Genomic DNA, 19999 nt, shown 5'->3' with positions numbered 1-19999 from the left:
TGTATACAGACTCTAGTAATATTAGACAATTTTTACGCATGCTTACCATACAATTCGGTTACGCCGTACTTAAAAATCTGCTGGTATCCTTACTGAATCGAAGACCTTTACGAAATCAACGAAAGATAAAGATAATTGACAGATATTTTTTATTCACAGGACATTACTTTTGTTCTGTGTTCGTTGTTCGCGCTTTGAAAAATATTTGTCAATTACGAAAAGGCTTACGAAGCTTACGAGGCTTACGAAAAGGCTTGTACTCAAATTGAGGACGACGCAACGAGCTATGGAAAGAAGAATAATAGGTGTAACGTTAAGGGATAAGAAAAGAGCAGATTGGGTGAGGGAACAAACGCGAGTTAATGACATCTTAGTTGAAATCAAGAAGAAGAAATGGGCATGGCCAGGACATGTAATGAGGAGGGAAGATAACCGGTGGTCATTAAGGGTTACGGACTCGATTCCAAGGGAAGGGAAGCGCAGCAGGGGGCGGCAGAAAGTTAGGTGGGCGGCTGAGATTAAGAAGTTTGCAGGGACGGCATGGTCCGAATTAGTACATGACCGGGGTTGTTGGAGAAATATAGGAGAGGCCTTTGCCCTGCAGTGGGCGTAACCAGGCTGATTATGATGATGATGATGTTGACGATGATGATTATTATGATGATTATGATGATGATGATGATGATTATGTCAATTACGGATCAACTAGGCCCAGACAAAATTCTTCTAAGCAATAAAGTTAAGCTCGTAAAATACTCAATTAACTATCCCTCGAGTATGGTTCATTCAGGAATATTTTTTCGAACGGCCTTCATAGTATAGCTTCGTTTATAGCCTTAAAGTGTCGCCCAGAATCCCACGAAAATTACCTCAATTGATTGTCAGGTTGTAGCTATGGCAAAGAATTGTACTTCCAATAACGCCATTTAGGGATTGAGCGCATTAACGGGCGATCTTGTTCCCGTGAAGACGAAGAACACACAAGACTCAACAACAGCAGCGAGCACAGCCATCGCTCGTCGAAATCGGATCTACAGGTCAATATCAATCGGTGGTGCTCACGTGCGTTCAAAAGTATACGCGTCCATTCACTCTCTCGCACGGAATCTAACTCGACAAAGAATCGTTTGCTCTTGAATTAGCGATAACATTAGAGAAAGTTAGCATAGAGAAAGGCGCATCAGTCGTCGAGCGACGACTTTCTAACGTCTCTTAGCTGATAAAAACGGTCGTCGGAAAACGAGGACACTGCGCACGTGTCGTCGCTACCGTCTTAGTGCCAAATGTCTCGCTCGTACCAACAAAACGTGAAACAAAAAGGGCGCACAATAAAGGAACGTAATAAAGAAAGTAACAATTTAAATTTTCACAGTTGGTTGTTTATAGCACACATGAAACCTCTTAAGCTTCTCAACACGAACCACTGCAGGCAGTGCGCAGCGCCGCTGTGATTGCTTAATAATGTCTGGAATCACCTGATACTCCAGTGCACCAATACGCCAGAGTATTTTGCGCTTCACTAAATAGCATCGCAAAAATTTTTTGCATAGTCCCCGTCGATGTATCGGCAACCAAAATCAAACACAGGCGCCGGGATGGTACTCCACATAGCATCGGCGAAGGTTATAATATATAATGTCGAGATTAGGTATTTTGCTGCTTCTTGATGCGCAGACAGGTGAGATAGCTTATTCGGCACGCTGGAGGTAGGCTGCGGCGTCGAAGCTGTCTTCATCGCCGGCGTGTGGCAGCATGACGCCAAGCGTTGCGCCTAGCTTCCTACAGTAAACCCAATTGAAGGGTGTCGTTTGTGTTCTTTTTAGCACTGTCGCATTCTAAGCGAAGATGATGTGGAATAACGGCATCCCAGGTATTGCGCGTGCGCAACGGGTTCTCTTTTTTGACTACATGCCCACAGAAAGTTTTCTGCGAACTATAACGGTTGAAGCAAATGGACGCATCGTCAGGCTCCACGAAGCGAAGCCCGGGCATTCTTCTGCCTTTCGCTGCTGGCGTGAGGAGTGCGAGCATGCACACTAGCGTATAAGATGAGCACGTATGAGTAATTGCTCTTCAGAGTGGAACAAATGGTTATCTCGCAGTTTCACTGGTTGCTGAGAGTAGAAAACGATGGTAACCTAAAGAGGTTTCGCGTCCTGAAGGCGAGGATACGGTTTATAGACTAGGCAACTACGGCTAGGCGGCGCTGGTGTGCCTGTGTAAACAGCGCCTGTTTCAGCGAGAGCAGGGGAAAAGTGAACATGTCCGCAATAGAGACTACTAAGAGGCAATTGGAGGATTGGCGCAAGAAAAGAAGGGAAACGACAAAAAACGGGGACGTGCCAAATTCACAGTTCGCAATAGGGGGTCAGAAAATGTGGTTGTGGGAGTTCATGGTGGTTTTCTCTTCTTTAGTTTTTGTAACTTGGGTAGGGCATTAGGCTGTATAATAGCAAGAGCCATGGTGGCGCAACCCACCACCCCGTTCCAAAGGGGACGCTCATACCATCCATCCATCCATCCAACCAGAATTGCTTTCTTTATTTGAAAACATCGCCTTGGTATTCGCTGCGGAGTACCGACTGTAGTTTCTGTGCAGTACAGCGGCATGGTCTTTCTTTCTCTCGTTGCTCGTGACGCACGCGCTGTATTTCGAGCGGTACTACGAGAACTGCTTTGGAAACAGCAATGTGCAGACCCTGGTGCCGTTTTTCAGAAACAGTTTGACGCAGCATACTTTTCTTGCGGTGGGAGGTTTACGAAATACGAACGTCTGCTATGCCTATGATGTAAAATATCCAATTAAATACGGATCTAAGACGTGATTAAACAATGTTCCCCTAATCAGCGACTAGGTATCTTGCAATTGCGAAATTGAGGTAAACGTCACTTCAATCGACAGAAGATAATGTGCTCAGAAATATGCTAAACGGAAAAGGAGTACACTTTTTATGACACTCATAAGCTTCGTGTTCTGGTAAATGTCCTTCAATTTATTTGGCACATCCTTTTTTTTAATGCTAGCCACGCTAAGAAACATAGACATGATGTATTGTGAGACCAATTTCAAAAGCTATATACAACTTACTCAAATGATCTATATCGTATTGCGGTTGAATAAGGCAACTGTTTCATTAAAATTTCCGTCGTGCAACTTTCACGTGAACACGTGTGTTGAAAAATCCCAACGTCAGATGGGTTGCATTCACTCCCGACCTTGACATCATTGTATTCTTCGAAAACTCTTCATATGAGAACGGCAGATGTCAAAACAAGTTTAACAGGCTGTTAGCGTATAAATTATATTTTACGTTGGTTAAGTCTTATTTTTTCAGATGCTAAAGAAAAAGACGTGGGACAACAGACAAAACTAAGTCTTTAATGATAAGCAGCGCACAACTGGCAATTCAATTTGCGGTCATTGATGTCGTACGACAACTGCCGCCTTACAATCCGCCGATACAGATCTCGACACTTTATACTTGCCCTGTTCAGTGCGGCCAATACACACTATCGAAATTACAGGGTTTTGAAGTGAGCGCATTGTCTCCGAAACCACGACAATCTTTCTCGTCAGCTGGACTTCCAGCGTGCTTCATCCGGGAAAGGCCCAGCATTTAGTGAACGTGCCCCTATATGCTCACAAATCTTTATTGATGTTATTGCTTTATAACGGTCTTGGAGTACACTTCCGGACCGCTAGATTAACGACACGACTCGAATGAAAGGAAGGCAAACAAAAGGAAAAACGTGCAATTTCACTCCTCCTACAGAATGGTCTCTGTCTAATCAATGCATTTCCCTCAGATGACCAGAATTTAACAGGCAGGTCACGCTGCTTCGTCTCATCACGGATGTTGTGGCTCTAAACTATGCAAAAATGTTTCGTACCAGGCAGGTCGGATGACGAAGGCATGCGTGCCGCAGTTTAAACCTTGGCGCCAGTAGCACACGCTGCAACGCAAAAGGCTGCGCAGTGGCTCTTGAGGGCGACCCTCGACGTTGGAATGCGCCCGCTAGGAGAGCAAACGGCGCTGATGTCACGGGTTGTAACCTGAGGCTGCATCATATATTGTAAATCTGTATATTTACGAACACATGCTGCCTTTCTTCAAAAATTTTGGTATCAGTGCAATTAGGAATCTACTTTGTCTAGGTCTGTTAAGCACAGATGATTTCTGCTCAGGTTTGGCTTCCTAGTTTCAACATGCGGCCTATGCGAATGAGTACATCGATCACTTATTCAACATTTCTTCATCAAGCATTTGGACGAGGCAATTTGTGGAGCAGGCAATTCTTGCTTTTTCCTGAAATCTACCTGGATTGGTTGAAATGCGCTGTTCTGCAGAAGCCAGTTCTTTAAAATCAGTTGAAACAACATACAATAATTCAGCTGGTACACTTAACCGGTTCCACCATGCTTCAGGTGAAAAGTACTGTCAGAGGAGCTTTCCTGAGCCTATTGCAGTTAGCTTTCTTTTCTATAGTAAAGTAACCTAACCTGTATGAAGAACACTAAAGGTTCGTTAGTAGGTTGGCGTGTGTGCTGGTCATGCCAATGGAACTAACAGCCTAGGATAGCTCATTCCCGGACGTATGTTTCACATGCGAATTGTTTCTTCTTTTACTACATTGAACGGATATTTTTACCTGACCGGTACATATATAGCACTTCCCCCTGCAGAGGCAGTTTACCTAAAGTACATTACCTGCACAGAAGGGCGCTACTTTGAGGAAAAGTCGGAATTACCTTTTGACCGATTGCAAAATAATTACCTTTTTATTGATTTCGAACGCATGTTCCAAAAGCCGAATTGAATCTGAGGAGCAGTGAAGCCATGTCCGCTTTGTAGAGACTCTAGCACTAGGGCTACTTTAGAGATGTGCGATCTCCCGGAAGCTTTGCAAAAAAGGCATTGGTATTCTTGAAATCTCCTCGGTCTGTTTTACGGACGCTTACGTAAAACTATCAATTAAAAGACAAGTTCGAGCCCTTCCTGTGGATGAGCTGAGTTAATCCGCACGCAATTTACAACAGAGGTATCGGTGACAATTGGAATGTCATGCGATGGTCATTGCAGCGTGAACGTGAACGTGAAGTTAGAGTCAACCAACAAAGTTATGTGCGAGACAGTCTGTCGTTTCGTATTTTATCCTCTAAAGCGTTTCCGACCCAGCTCCTACGACGCAGTCCATTCCTGGCAAAGCCCTTCTACGGAAGAGAGCGCTACACTTCGTTATCACTTTTATGTGGCATTACGTACTGCATGTGGCATTGGAATTAATCATATGAAACAGAGGACACAGGCGGGTTCGTTTTTAGAGGACAACATTTATGATCACCACATCCTTATGTTACCCTACGAACACTTCACACCTTTAGAGGCCCACTCTTTGTTGTTTAGGCACCTAGACACTACTTATCAAGATTGCATGCACGGTGTAAATGGACAGGTTGGTCAGGCTGGTTTGAAGTGACAGCGCTGCTTCGTTTTGGATCCCTTCGATTGAGCTAATGTGTCAGGCCTCTTAGACTACCCAGTGATGTTCACATATCACAAATATTTCGGCTATAGCAGTTGCGCTGCGCTCACTGAAACAGCCCCTTTTACGAAACACTGCCGTGTTGGCGGACTCTACAGCTGCACTTCGAAACTCCCCGTTGTGATCATCCTGAGAAATTTTGTCGCAAGTGGCTACGCTTAATCACGCATTTCTTAAGCAAAGTTTACAATTTGGTCCGCCATTGGATCCCTTCCCTTGTTGGTAGTTGTGAGAAGGAAAAAGTGCATGGTATGGGAAAGAAGTGCTTTGAAGGTCAACAACAGTAAGAGCACCCATCATCGACTAGATTTAAAGGGATGCAGCGTTACCATTTCCTGTCGACTTTAATCCTACCTAACGAGCCCTGTGTAGTAAAGGCCTTAAATGATTTGAAGGTGCTATATTTAATAGTATAAAGAAGGGATCTACCTGCGGTCAAGAATCGTTATTAAAAAATTTGCGAGCTACCTATTGATTCTGCACAGAGTGTCAATAAATTATAGGCAAGGAAGAACATTAGTGCAGACTGGGGCCCCTATGCTAGAAGGAAGCCGCTAATTAACAACCTCCAAACAAAACATTCTTCTGAATCGTGCAAGCAACATATAATATTCACCAAAAGACTGATAATAACTCGTAAGCAACCCTTATTGACTTCTACTAGCATATCTACACGACACCAAACTTGTCCACAATACTAAATAATTCCTGATCTGGGACGAGCTGCACAGGAGGGGCAAAAGCCGGCCCAGACTGCCGGGCTACACCCGCCTGTAGCAAACACCTTAACCAACGTAGCAAACACCTTAACCAACAATCAAAACAAGAACAAACTAATCCCAGTTAAAACGTTAATGAATTTCATAAAACAGTTTGAAGACGGATATCTTGTAAGATGTGCTAGTTTGTTTATGCTAAGCAAACCACTGCTCGTAGCGATGCTACGGACCAATGTCGTTTCGGAATAGCTTTTGAAGCAGCAAAAATTGCGTTTTCGAGCAGTACATTGCACATTCGGAAGAGATTTCGGAACAGCTTTTGAAGCAGCAAAAATTGCGTTTTCGAGCAGTACATTGCACATTCGGAACAGATATTATGGAAGTGATGGCAAACTATTATATGTGGCTTTTACATTGGGCAAATCAAACAAGAGCAATAACTGGTCACTGGCTAATAAACTGAATGCATACACGAAAAATGACCTCCCCCTCACCCCACCTTCATCGCAGTCGATACTGTGGACTTAAAGTGTTTCAAAAGCAATTAATTAGTTCTAAAAGCACTGCGGCACTTCTGCATGCTCCGTGAAGATATCGTAAGCGTTTTGAGAGCCTTCAAGGTGATCTAGCCACTACAAATGCATTCTTTAAGACTTGTTACTTTGTGAAAGAAAGGTACGTGAGCGTTATGAAAAATTTACTTATTTTTCCCTGTGTTGATGCTGCACTGATATACTGTGTACATGAAATACCGCGATGGTCGACACTGCCGGGGTAATTCGCTTTCGCTCTTCGTGCATTTCGATGAGCGTCGCTGCTGTCGTGAAGTGCCGATGTATACGTGTGAACTTTGACTGTGTAACGTTGTCAGATTCATCTATGCTGCGCGAATTCAGTTCGGAGGCTTATGTCTACGCGCGAACTGTCGCCGTTCCTTCCAGCAAGCACAAAGGCTAACTTAGGGAGAACGTTTGTCGTAATGGCCAGCATGTTTTCCGCGGACTCAATCTTGGCTTCGAGCAGCAATTCTAGCCAATGATCTCACGGCGTGTCATCAAAACGTTTTACTCATAGGGGTATATTGGAGGCTATCTTGCCAAGGAGACCTGCTGCTTGCCACTGCGTCAGCTGGCAGTGAATTTTTATCATGGCCCTATCATGGAGCAAGGCCTAATCAGCGGCGCTTCGTCATTATCCAGAGGCGAACGTTCCTGGTTGGTGTCGAGTCCACCAAAATCTTAGAACTGGCCGTGGAACATTCTTACCTCGTCAAGTTGCCACTTCAACAAAATAGGGCGATCCTTCTTCTTTGTATGGGAACCGCGAGCGACTGCGTTGGCTCTACGCATACCCTGCCCCTCTTCCGCCTCCTCTCCTCCATTATATCTATCTTCCCTCTGGACTAGCACGTTGGTAGAAAGGTAAGCGCTTGCCGGGAGTCTCGGATCATTACAGCTGTCAAGAGGCTAATGTCGCGACGACCTGGGATATCCACAGGCCATTGTGCACATTCGACGCGGTTGTAGCCCAAACGAGTTCCTGGCATATCATCCTTCTCTGCCAAGCTCCTGCCACGTATACGCACGCTCTGAACAACCCACCGACGCGGTGACCCACCCACCGTTCAAAGAGCAGCAGTCACAGCAGTAGCAGCAGCAGCAGTGGAAAAGTCGAAGGAAGGGGCAGAAAACGGCTAAAATTCGAATATCAATAGCACATATTTTAAGGAGCAGTGGAGTGCTTAAGGGAAGAAAATGTGTGGTAGCGTGGCATGTGGCTTTCAGTACAAAGCCCCTTCCACAATTTGGTTTCTAGAACAATTATATTTTACATGTTGTTTGGCTTCTTGCAAACAGGGAGCGGGTGCAGTATTATTTAGCGTTTTGCATAACTTCTTTAGCATATTTTGCAAGTTTGGTAGGAGTGGGCGTGATTTCTTTTTGCTAATGAGCGTCATTTTTCATTTACAGGCAAGGACTATTTCAAGATGTTTGTGTGGGACCAAACTGTCGATACAGCATTGGATGATTGCGAACAGAACTTTTATGTATTAAGTACGGAGTCGTATACGGTTTATTCAAGCGACTGCAAAGCAAAGTCTGTCCAAAATAATTAACAGCATTGTCGTGCTATACCGCCGGTGTTAATGTTATCCACTTGCACTATTTTTTTTTCATTTCTGCAGTTGGGACATTACACTGGCAATGTCCTAGAATAGTTTCGTAGCCATGTAAAACAGCAGAATAAATGTTTGTTCGGATGAAGTTAGCTCCATGAAGCAGCTGAAGTTATTTAGGAACTCATTTACCTAAGTTCAAATCAATAAAATTGTATTTCACAAGTTGTCGCTGTAATGGCTGTAAAGAACATGCTGCTATTGCTGGACAGAAACCACTTCATGCGAAAACGATGGTCGACTAAGAAGCCAGAAACAACTACCTGCGTTGTCTAGATAAAGGTTTCCCAAAACATGCCACAAAATACATTGTTTCTCTTCATATTTTGTACAATTGTGCTGGGCGAAGGGTCTCAGGGGAAAATAGGCGACAAGTTCGAAGATTGTCATCGTGAAACTGCGGTTGACTCTATGTTGACTGTTAAATAGACTTGTTTTGAAAGATGACCAGCCCTATTCCGCTATTGCAAGGTATTTCTTATATAAATACTTGTGGTGTTGCACATTTCAGTTAAATAAATAAGGAGCGACTATCACAGAAAACAATGATCATAGCAGTAAATGTGCTGTCAATAAATGTTTAATCCCATAGCAACTTAACGGCTACGGTTTATTCATTGATTCTTCTTTATTTAATAATTGCCTAAAATTTGAGCTGGGGATCATCGGATAGTAGTTTAAAGAAATAGCTGCTGTTCTTGTGATCTTTCTATTCCATGACAGTTTTCAGTAAGCCAGCTGTACAAGTTTTGCGATGTTGTCAAATGGCCACAACCACTTCTTTTATCGGCACACTGAACGCCCTGGCACTACACATAAGAAATCTTTTTCCCTCTCCGTTCGCCCTTTGAAATGCACACTTCAAGGCATACCGGTATAAATGGCTACCTTCAGCAAGGCCCTGAATTTTGCCGGGGGAGAACGGCTCCTAGTACTCCCCCATCCTTGCCTTGGAGCATTTTGACTGTTCTCCGCGCTGTTCACGCAATTCAGCCAATGGCGCTTATACTCGAATCGGGCGTGGGAAGAGCCACACGGTGACTCGGTAAATGAATGACGGCCGCTGACTTCATCAATTCAAGAGCTGCGGTAATTTGTTTGTCAATGAGCGACACAATAGAAATCAGACGCAACTGCTAGTTAATGAGAGATTTCTGAATAACGCGGCCTGTTTCTAGAAGCAGAAAGGTGACGATGCATGTGTAGCGTAGTGGCGTCATTGAAAAAAATTGTCAGACATTTCGATTTAATAAACTTTTCTTACCCGCGTGCCTTTCGCAAGCTGAGCAATGTCGCGTCGAGTGGGCAGCCGCCTCCTATAGCAATTTCTGAGAATCAAGGAGCGGCAGTTCTTGTGCTACCGGTGTTCGCTCACGTGACTGCATCAAATGCAGGAAGGCGCTTGAATAAATAAAAATTAATGGAATAGCTAGGTTATTCTTGTACATCATGAACTAGGTGTTCTTGTTACCTTCTACATTTGCTTTAAAAAAATGTTCATCCAAGGCTACCACCGCCGGACGTTTTCATGCTTCTGTGATCTCTCTTTCAGTGAAAGGCACGTTCCGTGCAGCTTTTCAATTTCTTGTTAAGTTTCCGACCTTGCTACAGAAGACGGCGTGAGTTCCTTTTAGCATCCGCTATGAAACAGAATCTAAAGAGTGAAGTTTGGCTGTCTGCATTGAACAGTTTCTGCTGATGGGCGCGATAATTAAATTTAGCAGCTGAATTTTCCTCTATATGCTTATCAACGTCGCAAGACTCACGTGCGTACTCTTCCTCGGCAAGTGTACATAATTCGCAACTCGTCTCTTGTGTTACTGCTGCTGAGTTTGTTTACATAGAGGTGCCAGGTCAGGTATGAAAAATTACTCGGTGGTGTTGGGAAACCTGCGGTTCATTTTTGGAAGTCGCTCACGGTACACACTGAGAGAGCGCCATGTTTGGTAGCAGAGTCTTTCGTTTCATTCAAACTCTCTAGTCAGTTTCTGTAAGGTTGAATGTGCGGGTGATGGTCCTAAAGCAAGGCTGGCACTGGCTGTGCTTATTTTCCCTTTACCAGAAATGTTTCCTTGACACGCACCCCGATGGATAGCTTCCAGCGGCAGATTGTGAAAGGAAATTTCCTAGTTTCTTAAACTAGGCTCGTAGAACTGCACGCACCCACTGTATGTATGCCACGAACATATCTAAGCCGTCTACACTATTGTGGGTCGTAGGAGTTGCACTTTCGAGACACCATTCGGAGAAGCAGAGGATGTGTCGGGTCGCACTGTTGCAGGCATTATCGATCAGCAGATGCATGTCTGCTAATCAAAGAGACATGCACAAGATAGGCCATTCGACGCATCTTCTAATGCTCCGTTTGTTTTCCTGACACACTGGGTGCCTCGATGTAGTGATAGGAAGGGCGAAAAGAGCCGTAAAACATTTTCTTCGCTCTTCCACATCTTTCCGCACAAGCAAAAACAGTGCAAAGAGGATGATGACCATGATATATCGACATCCGCTCCAAAACAAGGTGGCGGCAACTGTTCACCTAGCCTGCTTGATCAATTCAACTACTGTACAGATATGCATCAGCCTAGCATTCTGCCCCTGCTACTTGTTTTATTATTTTCTCTTTCTTAAAACCTCTATACCTACCTGGTATAGCTACCTGCGCCCGTAACAGATACGGTCCTATGAATACGTTACCTGCTTTCTTCCACCAATACTCTGAAAGTCGTTTCCTTATCTCCACTGCAATCCGGTTAATATTTTGATCAGCTTTAAATACCAGCGCTTCTTGAGGGTGGATGTTTCCTATGGGTCTCACTGGTTGAACGCGTCTTGGAATAGGATGTGCTAAAATGCCTCCAGATTTTTTGAAACCGTAGTGAAGTAACCGTGTATAAAACTGCGGCGGCAACTGTCATCTGTGGCGTCTAGCCTATGCGCATTATGCTCTGCGCGACGTCGCAGATCACTTCATAGAGCGACTGATCCAGCAGCCGTGCCTTGATTCCCACATGCTGCAGTCGGTAGAGTCAATGTAAATGTGCAAAGAAGTACAAATACATATCTGTACAATTAAGAAGAGATGCATTTCTGTAGGTCCCTGGAGTGCGCGAAATATACTACCACTATTTTATTGGAGTGCTGTTCACTGCAAGTTCCCTCAAAATCATATCGCACAAATATACCTTAATTCTTCGTAAGAGGCACTGCATATATACAGCAGTACTATGTCGCTGAACACTAGGTAATCAGAGAGCAATGAGCACCGCAAGTTTGTGGGAGCGAAACACAATCCGGTACTGAGACCCGTTTCTAATATGCAATTGTTGTTTTCGGTTGTTTCGCGCAAAGTAACAAAAAATCTTCCTTGCCATTAATCCGTCGATTTCTTCATCTCCTGTTCGGTGCAGCATCTGAGGAGTGCTTGAAAATGAAATAGACTAAAATGCCAGCACCATGTCGGCTCGCCTTCCCTCTAATTTTGGAAATGCCTACGCCGTCTGTGTTTTCAAATGTGTTTGCATTTTTTAGAATAATAACAGTGGCTTTTCGTTCCTGCTTTTCGTCAAACACCTTGTTGGTTTCCATACTGACGAAACTACCGCTAAAAATAGCGCGGTCAATAAATCATTGGGATTTCGCATACCGAACACTACGCGTATACGCAATGTGCTGACTACGGAGACGTTGTCCAAACTACTCCTAATAAATCGAAAGCAAGCACAGAAGTTGCCAAAGCATTAGGAATACAACTAGCGGCATGTCCTCTCACTGCATCCACAATATTCACAGTATCCACACAGTATAGTTTCTCTAATTTTTAGCCTTATGGATCCAGGGCTTAATGAGTCTCGGTAACCAAGCTTAATATTTGTAAAAGACGCTGCTGCCTCAATAAGGACACATGATATTGAGCGCCCCCCCCCCCCCCCACCACGGCTTCTAGGGTTAAAAATCGTTTGACGTATGTTGCAATGTGCATGTATGTTCAAGTGCACCTTCGAAGGGCCTGCTTAGCAATACAATTCATAATCTCTGTGATTACTGAATCATTTTTCTGCCGTATCCAATCGTGTGAAGAACGACGGTTGGCCAGCCATCGGTCAAGGCAACATCTGTCTTCCACCCATCTCAAGCCGACGTCGTTATTGTCTGGCCGAACAATGCACACTTAGCGTGGTGTTTTTTTGTATCATTCCTATTTGATAATAAGGGTAGAACTTAGAAGAAAAACAGCAAGCTTGGGTGACCTTGTTGGATCTCAGCCCCTTAGCCACCTTCATTGACAACTTCAGCTGCCTAGACATAAACTACATACAATAAACGTGCCACGTATATGATTCACATATTTGAAACATTGCTCTCATATAACGCTTTCCTACAGTCGGTGAGTAATGTGTTACAAAGCTAGCACATCATTCACACATATTGTCAACTTCGCAACGACTTTGGCCGGAGCGTTCGTGCCATTTTCCCTTAATTTGCTCATGGTAGCAGTCACCCTTCACGCAGCACGGCGAGCTAAATCGTATGCCGTTAGTAAAACACTTCTAAAGCTACGCAGCACTTGGATACTTGATTTACTGCAAAAGCAACAACTAATGTGCGATTTTTTATTTTCATCATGGCATCCCCCATAACGTGTCCCTTACAGGTGCCAAACATAAAGAAAGATGCCTTGTTCAGTTCACTTTGACACGGCCGAAGCATACTACGGGCCATATGCAAGACTAGTAAATAGGAAGAGAATCACGGTTGAAAAATAAATTCTAATACTCATAATTCACCTACAATTAAGCAGTGTTGTTTCCTCGCGCACTGAAGGTAAAACATAATGAATGTGTTTCTTTCTAACGCTCTCACAAACCAAACGTGGGCCACAATTGAAACCTAATTGTAGCGTTCGGAGTTAGATCTGAGCACTGGCATTTTAGCGTGCACCTAAATCATAGTACAAAAGCTCTGCTGCGTTCCAACACCGTACAAGTAAGACCGCCGTTTCTCACACTTGTACCACGTTCGTACGACCTCGTGTTTGCTACAAAAATGTCATAGATGCCAACTGACTTCGCTAGACCGTTCAACAGAGAGAAGCTACATGGCCTATGCTTGCTAGGAAAAAGTATCAGTGAATCAGTGAATCAGTGAAAAAGTATCAGTATCAGTGAATCAGAACAAGTACAATACAATACTGGTAAACTTCACAGATATTATGTAATGGTTGGTTAGAGCGAGTGACATTGTAACATAAAAAACCATGATGTTCCAATATGGAGTGGATGGCAAGTCACATAGTGCTCTTGAAGTAAACTACAGGAGTACGTTGTAACCGCGCGATTACTCGTAGCCGATGGTATGGACAATAATCTTATTATTTTATTTATATATTTCTTATTTATTAGCTGCTTGCATCGCCCCATAGGGCATTACAGCAGGTAGGTTACAGACTTGAATAAATACTTGAACAAATTATTTCAATGCGTGGAAAAAAGCATCATTTTCTGTGATGTATACAGTGCTCGATGGCAAGCTGTTCCAATCTCGAACAGTTCTAACAAAAAAAAAAAGGAATAACGGAAGACGTCACCCCTACAAGAAAATTCCCTGACCTTCAAACAGTGGTCACGTCGCTTAGATATGTAGTGTGGTGCGTGGATATATTGTTCGCGGTTCATACCAATTTTAGAATAATAAATATCATGGAAAAATGTTAATTAACACAGCAAGCTGGGCGAGTTGGTGATTGAACATGTTACTATGGATGGGCAGCGAGAAGATGTACGAGAAGATGTACACTGCGCTCGGATTGTGTGCTTCCTTTCCTCCTTCGTCCGTGTTGCGCTGCCCACCCATAGGAACATGGCAAATCTTAATCTGATATGCTTTCTACGATCCTTCAGCTTTTGCGACTTAAGTTTAAGTTTGCTTTCTGTCATGCTAAGCTGCCGGCTATAGTTACCAAGATACCCGCCGTGGTTGCTCAGTGGCCATGGTGCTGGGCTGCTGGGTCGCGGGATCGAATTCCGGCCACGGCGGCCGAATTTCGATGGGGGCGAAATGCGAAAACACCTGTGTACTTAGATTTAGGTGCACGTTAAAGAACCCGAGGTGGTCGAAATTTCCGGAGTCCTCCACTATGGCGTGCCTCATAATCAGAAAGTGGTTTTGGCACGTAAAACCCCATAATTACGTAGTTACCAAGAACAAATCTAAGTGCCATATTCCGGGTTTATAAGCTCAGATGTGTGCGGGTCCTAACAAACACATCCGTATTCAATTATTGAACCTACGTGACTGAAATATAACGGCCTTTTGGAGCTACTCGGTAAATGACTAAAATTGCGCCGCAAAAATCCCAATACTCATGCTGTCTTATTTCCAATATAGTTAACATGCTTGTTTCGTCGTACATTACAAGTAAAAAACACACCTAGATATTTAAATTCCTTGCTTATGTTTAGAGTTAAATCATGAATACTATGCCTTATATTAAGGACATATTTCATTTAAAGCTGAACCGGCAGCTACCTGTGCATATGAACACCACCAAATTATATTTTGCTCTCAGGTTTATGGAGCGCAAGCTTGTTTTGAAATGCCAAAGAAAGCCATTGTCGATACATAAAATATAGCACTTGTGCTACACTTTGATCCTGCAGCCGTCCTCGCAAGTAATAAGTCGAAATCGCACACCTAAATCAATAACTTGCCTCCCTACGAAACCATTTGTCTAGCGGAGGGAGGGAGGCTTTCTGCGCGGCCGAGCAGTTTGCTTTCAGCCTTTCCAGAAATATTATAAAGGAGATTTATTGGGTTTCGTAGCAACCGCCGGTTCTAGGATGCACCGAGCAGTTCCAGAGCTGAAGCCTCTACTGCGCGCTTGATGCTGTCAATGCTGCTGACTCTGTGCGCACGTTCGTTATCTTCCTTACGATATGAAGAATTTGAAGCTGAACTGCGGTGAATGCGAGCAATTCCCGGCGGGCTGAAAGAAGATACAGGAGAACTAAATCCATCTACGATCTCCGAGAGGCAAGGCGGATCCAAAAGAAGATTCAACGCCGCATTGATGCACTACAATCTCAAAGATGGAAACGTTTCTGTGAGTCGTTGGATCCACGTCAGCGATTATCTCAAATATGGAGAACTGTGCGTAGACTTCGCGTATCAACGCAACAGCGTGTTTCTTTCAAATCCATCGTTTTGCACCAACGTCGCAGCGAAATCGACATTGCTGAAGAATTTTGCTCAAGACTTGCCAGCTCGCAGCTCCAACGTGCCCTTACACCATGTGCCACTCCTTTGCCACGGGATTCCCGCATGGATGTAATGTTTTTGGTGGAGGAGCTTGAAGCGGCACTGGAGACTTGCCGGTGTTCTTCGTCACCTGGGCCGGACGGCGTTATCTATGCGGCGCTCGCCAATCTTGGGCAGAAAGAGCGACTCATGCTGCTAAACCATTAAAACATTCTTGGCGCAACGGTTTGTTGAGCCCGACGCTATTCAACTTAGTGCTTGTTGGCCTAGTCAGATGCTCGCCTAACACAGTTCAAGTATCAGCCTATGCGGACGACATCTGTATTTGGGCGTCTACTGTAACACGACTGCCGGTGCGAGCACGGTTACGAAAGACAGCTACCTTAACATCCCTGTACTTGCGAAAACAGAACTTATAGCTGTCTTCAGACAAATTCTGCCTTGTCACATTCGCTTGAAAGGTAATGAAGCGTTACTCTGTAAGTGTCAATGGACAAGCAGTTGCAAGTGCACGGAAACACTGCTTTTTAGTGGTAATTATTGACCGCGAACTATCATGGAGCCCGCACGTTTCATACGTAAAGAAGAGGTTAATCACAATAATACATCTCAAATTTCTCGGCGGAAAGTCATGGGGCACATCGGCGCGGTCAATGCTGCAGCTTTATAACACCTTGTTCCTAGGTTTCGCAAGATACAGCCTCCCTGTGCTTGCTAACGCCTGCAAAACAAGCCTGCGTGTACTCCAGGGACTACAAGCTCAAGTCTTAAGGACCTGTCTCGGTCTTCCGAGGTGTGCGTCTACAGCGGCAACGATTGTCATAGCTCGAGATCCGCCAATACCAACGTAATTGGCAACCGACGCTCTCAGGGCGCATATTCGGCACGTTGCCCGACTACCTTCTCACCATCTTGCCGCTCTAGCCGCAGAAAGGCCACACGCAACTTCAGTTGTATAATTGTTGCCAATCGTACCTCATTGCCATCGTACTACATACCTGCCGCAATACCATCCTCGCCTTTATGATGCCTGCACAGACCTGAAATAGCAAAGACAACACTAATAGTTTTTTTCACTTGAGAAACGAAAACCGTTTTCAGATGCCCACTGCGTTAGTTAGTTTAATGTTTTTGAATTTGCCGTTCACAGGATGTCAAGTTCGATGCACGACACGCAATTTGTATATCATCGACATATAATGAATATATTACAGGAGATGGAATTACCTTATTGACCGAGTTCACTTTAACCACAAACAATGTTAGGCTTAACACGCATCCTTGTGGCACACCATTTTCCTGAATGAATAAACGTGACAGCACCGCTACTAAGCGCACATGTAATGTTCGGTCCGACATGAAATCGGCTAGACATTTGAGCATCATACCTCGGATTCTTAAATCTGCTAAGTCCCTTAAGATACTAAACCTCCATGTTGTGTCGTACGCCTTTTCTAGATCAAAGAAAACAGTCAGACAAAACTGCTCGGGTAGAAAGGGCGCATGTATCTCGTGTTCTAGCCAGACTAGGTGGTCCGTTGTCGGGCAACCTTTCTTATAACCACACTGATGTTTATCTAGCAGATTCTGCGTTTGAAGGAGGTATGTCAATCTCATGTTTATAATGGCTTCATAAGACTTTGCAAGGCAACTTGTGAATGCTATAGGCTTGTAGCTGGTTGCTGTTGTGGGAGGTTTTCCAGCTTTCAAGAAAGAGATAATGATGGCTGTCTTCCACTCTTTCGGCATTTCTCCCATTTCCCAGATTATATTAAAAAAGAACGAAGCAAGGTTTCAACTGCATTAGGAGATAGATGAGCGTGCATTCCGTAATGTACTCTGTCTGGACTAGGTGCTGTTTTTTGTCACTGGTGAGCACTCTATTGATTTCCGGTAGTGTCAAGGAGGCATTATACGATCTCTCTGAACTTCAAGTGCTCGAAAGTTTGAGCTTTTCCGCTGATTGCTTATATTTTAAAAATGCAGCAGAATAGTTTACCGAGCTTGACATATCGTAACAATGCTGCCCTAATATGTCTGCTTGTTCTACTAAATTTATTTGTGTGCCTGGGGATGAAAGTATGGGTATCGCGTAAGGAGCGTAGTCGCCTCTAAACTTACGAACCTGATCCCACATTGTTGTGGAAGTTATCGAGCTATTTATGGATCAGACAATTTTTCCAGGACTGTCTTTCGGCTTGTCTGCGTGTGTACCTGGCTTTCGCTTTTGCTTTTTTGAAAGAGAGTAGACTATCTTGAGTGGGTATCGCCGACAGATACCCGACGCTTTGTTTTGTAGTTTTTTGTTTGCGTACATTCCTTCGTCCACCGGGGTTTTAGGTTTTTTCTTATGAAGCCAGATGATTGTAGGATTGTTTCTGCTGCTGCAGCAGGTATACAGGCGATGATCTTGTCAATATTTTCGTCTATGGTTAACTCATCTGATATGTTATCCAGAGTTGCTCCTTCAGTACAGAGAGGCCAGTCTGCTAGATGGAGTTTCCAACGGGGTGGCCTCTGTGGGATGGTAGGAAAAGGAGACGTTTTTTAATGATAGCAGGCATATGGTCACTACAATAGGGGTTCCAAATGTAGTGTTGTCTTTACACAAAAAAGAGACGTACAAGCAGATCCCACCCTTAAGCTACAAGGATCCACACTAGCAGTAAGACAAGAACGCTAGTTTGTGGGTGTTCTGTTTGATAAAAAGTTGAAATTTCTCGCTTACATAGAGAGCCGTAAAATAAAAACGAACGACGCACTTAACGTCCTCAAAGTCCGGTCCCGGAAGCGCTGGGGCTCTGACCGTGAATGCCTGCTACGCATCTACCGTACTTTGGTGCGCAGCATAATAAATTATGGTAGCATCATATACGGTTCAGCCAGACAGTCTTACGTCCGTCGACATGATCCAATTCATAACCTTGGACTACCACTGGTGCTTACAGAACATCACCTATCCAGAGCTTACATGTTGAATGTAATGAGCCTCCTTTAGAGCATCGCAGAGTGCTACTAACGTTTTCTTACGTACTCAGAATTCAGTCTTCACCACAACACATACGCTTCAACATTGTCAGACAGTGTAACTCACGCCTAAACTATACAAACAAACCAAACACGATTAAGCCGCTTGTCCTACGATATGAGGAATATATTCGGGATTATGACATTCCTCGTGACGTCCTTTAGGATGCGAGAAAACCACTGCGTTTGCCCCCGTGGCTCGATTTCGCACGGTTATGTGATTGTACATTGACACATTTAAAGAAGAAAGACATTCCACACGAACACATTATACAAGAATTCCGCTTTCTACAGGACAAATATCAAAATTACACGGAATTTTGCGCTCATGGCTCTAAATCGAAAGAACACGTGGGTGTGGGGGCCGTAACATAACATTGGGAAAGAAGTATTCGTTTGCCACAGCATGCCTTTTCATACACAGCTGAAGTCTATGCAATATGGACTGCGGTTAAAAAGATCATCGCTGAAAAAGATGAAAACACAATCATATACACTGATTCATTAAGCACGCTGAAGGCTCTTCACATGAAATCCGAATGTGAACCCCTGATAGGGGATATCTTAAACATGATAACAATAAACAAATACGGCAGGTCAATTACGTTTTGCTGGGTACCAAGTCCTATTGGTATACCGGATAAGGAAGCAGCGGATAGATGCGCATCAATGGTAGCGTACAAAGACATAATAAACACAACACTTCTTTATAAAGATAGTATCCGTGCCATTAGGAAGGCCTTAACGTCAAAGTGGCAGCACGACTGGGACCATTGTGCAGAAAACAAGCTACATCTTATTAAACCTCTAATTGGCGAGTAGAAATCATGCAGTCACCAGCAATGGTTCTACGACGTGATCTTGGCTCGACTTCGAATTGGACACACGCATTTGACGCACAATTTCCTCTTTCGAAAAGAAAACCCGCCAACCAGAGAGAAATGCCCTGAACCTCTTACAGTCACGCACATCCTAATAACATGTACAGACATCGACACACTGAGACGGAGGCTTTTACACAGCCTGTATAATTTGCACACTAAACTACACCTCGCCCTATTACTAGCGCATGGCCCCCTAGTGCCATTTGCTAACCGTTCTCAAATTCAGAGAACACGTGTTCTACGCAAGATAAAAGTACAGGGTATGCCACCGATGTGAAACTAACATCAAATTTAGAGCTCCGCGAAGTAAAACGCTTCTGCCGCGACGACAAAACTTATGTCGTTGCGACAGAAATTCGTAAACTTATAACGCCGCGGAAGAAAGCGTCTGT

At 44.0% G+C, this 19999-nt stretch overlaps 1 protein-coding gene across 2 annotated transcripts in view; it reads left to right on the top strand.

Moving 5' to 3' along the window:
- Nucleotides 1-8983, top strand: part of LOC142578069 (uncharacterized) — a 44298-nt gene extending 35315 nt beyond the window's left edge. Inside the window, exon 4 of one of the 2 annotated variants that reach the window (XM_075687488.1) lies at nucleotides 8234-8983. In XM_075687488.1, coding sequence (XP_075543603.1) covers nucleotides 8234-8379 — 146 coding nt within the window. In that variant the 3' untranslated portion in view covers nucleotides 8380-8983. The remainder of the gene's footprint in view (nucleotides 1-8233) is intronic. The other variant, XM_075687487.1, reaches the window with a different exon arrangement.
- Nucleotides 8984-19999: the final 11016 nt, after the last annotated feature.

This window comes from Dermacentor variabilis, chromosome 4, assembly GCF_050947875.1.
Source record: "Dermacentor variabilis isolate Ectoservices chromosome 4, ASM5094787v1, whole genome shotgun sequence".
NCBI classification, from domain to species: Eukaryota; Metazoa; Arthropoda; class Arachnida; order Ixodida; family Ixodidae; genus Dermacentor; species Dermacentor variabilis.
The sequence above is the reverse complement of the archived record's forward strand: the minus strand, read 5'-3'. Positions and strand labels throughout refer to the sequence as shown.